The sequence below is a fragment of the Gasterosteus aculeatus genome, chromosome 17 (genome assembly GCF_964276395.1).
Source record: "Gasterosteus aculeatus chromosome 17, fGasAcu3.hap1.1, whole genome shotgun sequence".
NCBI classification, from domain to species: Eukaryota; Metazoa; Chordata; class Actinopteri; order Perciformes; family Gasterosteidae; genus Gasterosteus; species Gasterosteus aculeatus.
The window spans coordinates 16,403,778-16,412,765 of NC_135705.1; the positions used below are offsets into that span (position 1 = coordinate 16,403,778).

An 8,988-nucleotide genomic window follows, 5' to 3' on the forward strand; every position below is an offset into this window, starting at 1 on the left:
GTGTGGCCTTTAGTTCTGTTTGAGGTGGCACGACTGATTTGTTCAGCAACAACAACAACGAGAAGGCTTGTTTGCACTAAATTATTTTGCTACCACAGTTGTCCTTGGCTCCTTTTACTAACTGAAGTAGAGTAAATTTCCATTTAATGCGGTCGGCAAATTAGAACACAGACGGCTCGGTTGCCAGCAAAGACGGGATCGGCAGCAAATCCTCGAGCAATCCGCTGCTACCTGATGCGCTCTTCATTTGAGGAGACGGAGGACCAAAAAAAAAAGAAAGCAGGCACTTATATTCTTTCTCTCACACACGTGGGCTGAAATGCGAGCATTTGCATACAACCCCTCTTCTCCCACTAACAAACCTCCGGTGCATTGGCTCTTAGAGAGTGAGCCGTGATGTCCAACGGCTCTCCGTGTGACGGAGGTCCTTCTCTGCTCCAACGTTTTGATGTGACCTGAGATGAGCCCAGGGATTAATGTGTTTAAAGATCATGGGGGGGAAAGGAAAAGATCTGCTCACAGAAAGACACTGCTATGAGTGCTGGAGGTGAAATCCACTTGTTAAATCTGTGAAGTTATTTAGAGCATTGAAATGAACAGCTGTACTGCAAACAGGCACGACCATGGGAGAATACGTCAGTGCTTCTTAGTGTTTCCTCAGCACGGGGCTGCGAGACAGCTCATTTTGACAGTCGTAATGAGTCATTTGGTCTTCAAAAGAAAGAAGAATCTGGTGTTCCACTTATTGGTAGATATGGTTCCCTTGTTCCTTTCGCTGTCTAATATCCAGCAAGAGACCAAATCAGCACATTTGCACATTTGCAATCCTGCAAAATCTTTGCTAAAACATCACGATATGTATGTAATGGATCATTAGAGCACTTAGTTGTTGCTTTTTAATACGCGTATTATTTGGAGTGGAATTAGTGGTCAAATTTAGTCACACAGCAGAAATAAATGGGAAATCGGGAAATAATACCTACAGCCTATCTGCACTCCCTTACAAAACATAATGTCTTTGAAATATTTGAAAAGGTTTTGAGATATTGATTAACCTGATAACAAAGGGGACTGACAGCATGATCAAAGTCAAGAAGGAGAAAAGGCAGAGCTGCAAATTACATTTGATTCTAGAAAGTTCCATATTGATTTTCATTAAAAAATGCTAAAAAAATGTTGAACCCACTGGCAAGGAAACCGATATATGACCTAAATAGCTTCCTTGAATAAGAGCCTTTTGTATCAAATAAATATGTCAAAGCGATTACAGTCTCCCAACAACACAACAACTGCACTGCATTATGTTTTGAGACATGCACAACGCTGACACAATATTAAAAACAAATTAACGTAGCAGTTAGTCTCCTGCTTTCAGGATTGGTCCTCCCCAGTATTCTCAACACACCACACACGGCAGAATATTGAGCATCTGTATTTGCCTACCAAGGGAAAATGGTGAATAAAATCAGTTGGCTCTCTCGCCGGCATGTCCAACATATTGGAGCTTTGAGATTCTTTTCATGCAGCAGCTAACAAAGTCTCGAGCAGCGTCCTCGGCAATCAAATCCACACACCTGTCCGCCACCTGCCAAGCCTGCAGGAAATGTCACCGCTGTATTTCTTAATTGAACGGGATTATGGGATTTCTAATTAGCCCCGCAGTGTTCGGGGAACGCTGTCGAAGAGGGATGTGTTGAAAGGGAGGTGAGGTGGAATCCTGTAATACTTTGGGCTGCCTCGATGGTCGTAACAAGGTAAGGGACTCTGCCGTTGAACGAATTGCACGCATCATTTTGATTCAGGTTTGAACAGGATGCTGGAAAGCGCGACGTTCGTTAGCAGTCTCAAGGTTGAAAAAGAGTCCCTGAACGAGTCACACAGTGAAAGCTCAGACCGTGACGCCATTATCAGAGCCAATGTTGATCGTGCTGGAGGAGATCCTCTGCTATGACTGGCGAGCTTGTTTTGAACGTGCAAATGTGGGTGGGTGTGTGTGAGGGGGGGGAAATATCAATTTATGACTCAGACATACACAGCATGGAAACACACAAGGGTGTTTTTGTACAAAGAGCTTCCTGCAATATCCCGGTACACCTATAAATGTCAACCGCACCTCCGTTTTTCGGTGCCGTTCCCACCCGTGTAAACTGTCTGTTTTTAGCGGCGGGAACCAGGAGGTGAGACGCGGCTGTACAAAGCCTCCCACGGTTCAAAAGACTCCCCTCGGTTTGTTTTTCTAACGCGCAAACGGAACAATTCCTCTGGGTGTAATCCTCGCACACTTTCAGGCCTTTGTTCCATCTAAGTGCGGTGTGTTTTCTCTCCTCTCCTCTTCCTCCTCTGTGTTGCAGATCCATCCCAGGACCTAACAGAGGGCTCCCGTCGCAGGGCTGCGTGCCAGGCTCTTCCCCTTCATCCACCCTTTCTCTTCCTACCGAACGGACTAAAACTATTACATCCACGTCTACTGACTGGATTACCTGGGACCACGGAAAGGATATCCACCCAGATAAAACAGCTTTGCTTCGCGTGGTGCCAAGGATTTGAAACCAGACTAATCCCCTGTTTGATCAATGAGCCCCACGTTGGTGACTCTCCTCCTCCACACAGCTGTGGCCAGTTTCCGACCCTCGCTCGCGCTCTCCGTTTCTCTCTCTCTCTCTCTCTCTGTGTTTTCATCCCTCTGTCCCTCACTGAAAAACTGAAACAGCTTAGCAGGGGTTATTTAGAGGTTGTTAAAACATTATTTGAAGACATTCACACTGCCTGAAGGTAAACCGGTTTAGGAGCTTACATGAGACTGAACATATTGGATCCACGGAACTGAGGGCAAAGCGGGGGTGGGGGGGGGTGGGGGTTTACCTTGATTTCCTTTTATTTATGTGTGGAAGGCATTCGTGTTGGACTTGCTGCAGCAGGTGGACGGCCTTGCCGGGACAGCACTGAGGTTAAAAACAATGGATTGTCAGTGCCAGAGACCTCTAGCGGCCTACAGCGGGTTGATGGAGAATCTTTGAGAGGCTTAAGGGTCCTCGGGGGGCCTCACCTTCAACCGTCGCAAAGGACTTGGACTTTTATTCGTGGGCATGGCCGATGTAAATTCATGAGCACTTATTTTCTTTGTGTGTAAGATAATTTGTGTATAAATACATATATAAATACATCACGTATAAAATGACAGATCCGAGAAGCTGAAAAATATATGTAAGCCTCTATTAGGAGATCATCGCCATGGAGGAATACTGATCACCGACTGAATATACTTATACAGAGGCTGTTGTTGTCCCAGTAGGGTGTGTATAGGACGGCTTGCAGAATACGCCTGCTTTGGAAAAGAGCAGTCATAAAAATGACCACTGGTCACTCGGCAGATGTCCTTGGTTAAGCCAGAAAACGCTTGTAGTTTCTGTAAAGATGAGGAAAACACTGTATAGAACTGCCTCACACAAGAAAGCAGCACTGACAACAAGGTCTGAGCTTCCCACTCAGACACAGTAGGGACAAAAAAACAGCAGCGGAAAAACTGCTGCTAATCTGACAATTATCTATTTCTGCTGTGGAAAGTGGTCAGGGGGCGAGAGCGTGACTGTGTTTGCCGTGTTGATCTGGCTCTTACGCCCCGGATAGAGATGATGTATTCAAAACGACAGTGAGAAAGTGTAGTCACTATTGAGAAACGTACAAGTATCCCCCAGTAGATATAAGTACATTACAGGTCAGCCTTACGAGAAATAAAAATTGTTTTCTATACCGATATGCAGTCTCTCATTCCTTTGAAACTGATATTTTGAAAAATACTCCTCATGAAAATTTGATATGTTGTAATATGTGGATGAAAGATGTTGGAGTTTCATTTTTATGATGTGTTAACACCGAGTCTTTGCTCGAGTAAACAAGCAATCAACAAGAGCGCAAGGCGAGTGGGAAAATGACTTACGGGTAGACAAACATGCGCATGCAGTGAGCACACAAACAAATCTCTGATGCTTCATTTATACAATTCCCTTTGTGGCATAAAAGGATTTATCAGAACAGCACATTTAAACATTCATGCAATTAGAATAAAGAATTTCCAATATCGTTGCAGGCCAAATTCCAAAGGATTTTCAATATCAACCTCCTGTCTCGGCTGATATGAGATTTCCTCTCCCTACAGACGCACCAGTATACATTCATCATTTAGGAATTTGGCTAGTTTTGTGGAGCGCGGTGCCTCGATGAGCAGTCACAGAGGGAATGAAAGAGACGGACACATCAATCTCCCGGCGGTCTTGCCAGAGTAGTGGAGGAATATGCAGAGGGAGCAATGGCAACTTTTTTTCCTCCTCAATGAGCTGTTCTCGTCTTTGTTTTCTCACATATAATGGAACTCACTGTCGTGTGTCAGGGAAAGCGCTTGTGTGTAACAAAGTGTCTCTGGGTGCCTTATTGTTGCTGTAAATGAATGCATGTGAGTGTTTGTGTACAAGTCAGTTGTACCACTCTTGTCAAAGTATTTTTAGGGTCTGTGCGTCAGGCACCCTGCAACGGCGTACTGTGAACATTATCTTCAAATTCTGTGCGGAAAAGGGAATCAAGGGATTTCTCCCTTCCTGCTTACGCAAGTTCTAAGGGTTTTTTTTCTTTAAAAAGGTGCTTTAGTATCAGAAACGGAAGAGGTGCTTGTTCTTATTAACTTTTATCCACTCCGTAGCTCTACCCAGAATAGTTGGAGTCATGCTGGGGAGGGAGGTTCTGCTCCATTTTAGGCAGAGCAGAAAGTAACACGGCATGAATATACAACAAGGACCGGGTCCTGCTCCCTCTCATCTCACAATGGGAGACTTCCCATCAAGATGTGCCGACCTCCCAGATACAGAGACCGCCGTGTCCGCACCGCGCCCGACGCTAAGGACGACTTTTTTCACACAAACGAGACTTGTGCAGGAGATGTCGGGGAGCTTTTAGTAAAAGCGGACGCTCCTCTTTGACACCTCTTCCTAGTTGTCGCACTTCATCGTATTCATAAACATGAATCATTATGAATAGCAAAATAAAATCTGTGGAAAGGGCACACTGCTATAGCTGTGGGGGCTTTTCAGTAGGGCTGCAACTAATGATTATTTTGATAATCGATAATCGATTAATCGATTAATACTTCGATTAATCTATCTAATCTATTAATCTATGAATCGGATAAAAAAACAGCATTAAAAAGCTTTAATTTCCAACCCTTTATTCCAAAACAGAACTGCAAATCCACAGTGTTCAATTATAAACGTTATGGCCTCGAGTCACTGCAAATGTCTCCTTTACAATTAACATCCATTGGAGCTGGACAACTTGGAGGATCCCAGCGTCACCATGACACTCAAACTCGGCCTCAAAGACATCTGCTCCGCAAATCTGGGCACCACTGCCACAAAGGCCCATTTCTCCCCATGAACAAGAAGATACTATGATTATTGGTCGATCACTTTAAATCATTGGACATAAGAAAAAGGTGAAATGACACGTCAATAGACACAGTTACAGCAAACAAACGAAGAAGAAATGGATAAAGATCAGCCTGCAGATATGCTTTCCCCACAGTCTACAACTATATGCAGCAAACAACACACAGTGAAACACAGCAGTGCCCTGCTGCTACGCGCCAGTGTTTGCAACAAATGAACAGACACACTAGTGGGTACACAATACATCACTGTCAATAGTCCCGAGACAGTGCGCCGTGACCGTCAACCACCGACACAGTCGTCAGCTAAAAATGACTCTACAGTCTGATTGTCAGCACTGGGCTATAACGACAATTTATTTCTCTGCTGCTTTACCGTTGTGCTCACCTCCCCTCACGTTTGCTTTGCTGAGGTGTGGCGACTGGGCCCGAACCCGCCAAGACACCACTGTAATCGTGGATCAGCCTCACTGGGGGATCTCGGGCGTAACACTTCCCCGTTGAGCAGAGAGCCTTTATCGTCGCCGGTGTTTCCACACAGCTGGAAGCGACTCAACACGCAGGCTCTCTGTTGTTTCCCCACTTGGGGCCAAATGGCCGTAAAGCTGGATGAAAAAAAAAAGAAAAGGAAGAGGCATTAGGTAAAGAAAGGGACTGAGATTAAGTTGCCATGAGCTAGCATTTATTAAATAAATCCAGAGGTACACGTTCTTTCAGTTGTTTGTTTGCGTGACCGTCATGTGGTGGCACAGCGGGGAGGTTGGGTGAGCAGTCTGCTGCTGTCACAATGGGTCCATCACACAGCAGGTTAAGGAGACACGGCGCACCTCGCTTAAAAAGCACTAACATGAAAACCAAGAAGTGCATGTGATTTTTTGCACACTGAACCTAGTGCAATGTATTTCACACCTTGTGTCCTTGTATAGCATTGCGTTACAACATTGTGTTTGTTTGGAAAAAAACATTACCCTGGTAAGAAACAATTCTTTTATAAGCATATTGGTACATTTGTTTTGTGCACAGGTCTTATAATAACCAGGAACAGATTGTACTGGCATCTTTTTAGTGGAGGTCAGATGAAAATTCATGTAGTCTCTCCAAGTTTCTTTTTATGGAGAGTTCACAACAGCAGCCCGGCCTTCAGGCTTTCTGCCAGAGACAAAGACCGTTGCCATCCGTCCATACCTGCCCACACACAGTATCATGCAGTGAACCTTTCTAAAGTTGGGTTCTAGGAAAGGGAGTGTTGCCTTGCCTACACGCCGACTGAAAAGTTTGCCACGCCACCGGGTTCATGCAATATCTCTCTGACAGGCCTGAGCAACCTGTGTTTCTTAATGCTCATATCCAAGTCTTTTTTTCATAATTGGTTTGTCGCAGCAGGGCGATAGTTTCCATGCTATTTCAATGATTGCCAGTTAAATCCGTAACATTTGGTAAAATATTTACCAATGAAGGAATTGACCAATCAGAATGGCATATATGACATAATAACATATATGGTCTATATCATGCACGCATTGCTAAAGAATATAGCCTAAAACAGTGTACATTAGTTAGGGAGACCAACACAAATGAAAAACAGCAGGTATAAAAACATCCCATAAGCACACTCACACACAACGTGAGTGTGGCACACCAGAATACGGTAAAAGAAAGGCAACTGTAGTCAAGAACAGCATTTCACTGATACAAAATGTACAGAACGATAACAAGATAGAACGAGCATCTGGTGACGGCCTACCAAGATAACGAAGGATGGAGAGACCTCTGGGTGTCAGCGCACCGAACAGAGAACATCAAATTCACAGCTACAAAATGTGCAAAAGTGCACCAGGAGACTTAATGTTTGTGTCAGCGCACCATGGCAGTAATCAGACAATACACACACAAAGCCAATAAACTTGTCAATTAAAATATATGTGGAATTAATTATATAAATCAATTATCATTTTATACACTTTTTTCTATTGACGGTTTCAAATAAACCTTCAAATGTTATATTGTATCATAAACTTAAATAATGGGATGGGAACATTTTATTTTGTGTTATTCTGGTTACATAAATGAGTGGAGCAAGCCAGAAATTCTATAGTTTTAAACACAGTGAAATTGTTTTTCTTTTAAGGTAAATTAAATGCTTAGCGTAAATGAGAGAGAGAGAGAGAGAGAGAGAGAGAGAGAGAGAGAGAGAGATTTACTATTACAAGCTGTTACCCTTATTATCTACAATAAAGTTTGAATGTGAAAATATACACATATATATAAAATGTAAAGGGGGCACTTACTTTATTTGCTGAAGACCATGGGCCTTTTATCTATTGGTATAAGATCAGATCAGATAATTATCTGAAAAATCTCTTTAATTTCAGCGAATTTCCCCAAAAAGGCTTTTTGGCCTCACTCGCACTGCTGACATCAGCACAGCTGATATTGGGATATCATAATTTGGAAGCTCCGAATCCGATTGGATGTTCAGCTTACACGTGAGGCTAACTTGTCATGTTTTTCGGGCAAACACATTCAACATTCAAACGCTACGCTTTAACATCATTTCCATGGCCGGCAGGCGCTGACGTTACCGCTCCGGTCAGGTTCCCCAAAGGCTGTCTCTCGCTTAGCGAGGTAACACGTCACATTGATGAGACATTTTGAAATTTCCATTTTTTTCTCCTTACCTCTCATATGGGACAAGCAACATTTAAAATAGAAGTATTCAATTATACATTTTGCAAAGTCCATTTATGGAGAATTTCCTCATGCTCAAATGTCCGCATATCACAATAATGTAAGGATTTTGTGCCATGAATATTTAAGTAGCCTGGCAATTGTATTAGCATGCGAAAGTTTAATCTAATTAATTCTCAACAATATTTCTCATCAGTTTTTTAAGTTGAACAGGATGAATAATAATAAATAACCCAATACAGAATCTCTCTCTTGTTATTTTTACATTGTGAACTACATTAAATAATAACTTTCATAATAGAACGATTTGGCCTTACACGACCTAAACATTTTAAAACTGAATTGTACCGCAGGATTAAATTCAACTCATTCAAAGTGAGGTCAATCAAAACCACAATATATTATATTCTTGTTATCTTCTAATATGTGAAATTTGTGTGCAGGAACTTAATCTAATTTCAGCCTCATTCTCTTCTGTTTACATCACCGTTGAACAGTGAATTCTTGTATTAGGATTTTGATCATATTAAACTCTTGGAATGTTTATTTTCTGTGCCTTAATTTCGGATGTCAGGGGTTGATTTACTCCAAAGACGGCACTTTTTATAATCGTCACGGTCTCTGAACATGAGACATGAGTTTTAAACTGCCCGCGGGGAGAATTAACATTTGAGAATTTGTCCATTTTTGGTTAAAGACGCTGGTCTTTCTATTTGAAGAACGTCATGGGAAATAACTTATATTAGTATTATTACTACTCTGTCTCTCTCCCCTGTTGTGTAACTCTCACTGGACGTCATAAGGTAATCACAATACATGTATTCAATGAGTGTTATTAGGTGAGGTGATTTACTTTATAATTGGTC

The 8,988-nt window shown here is 42.5% G+C and overlaps 1 protein-coding gene across 2 annotated transcripts in view; it reads left to right on the forward strand.

The window, feature by feature from the left end:
• tafa1b (TAFA chemokine like family member 1b) overlaps positions 1-3,751 on the forward strand; it is a 90,962-nt gene extending 87,211 nt beyond the window's left edge. For both annotated transcript variants that reach the window (XR_013453320.1, XM_040204646.2), the window contains one exon: positions 2,352-3,751. Coding sequence is in view for 1 of the 2 variants with exons in the window: in XM_040204646.2 (XP_040060580.1) it covers positions 2,352-2,369 (18 nt within the window). In the remaining variant the exon portion in view is untranslated. The remainder of the gene's footprint in view (positions 1-2,351) is intronic.
• Positions 3,752-8,988: the final 5,237 nt, after the last annotated feature.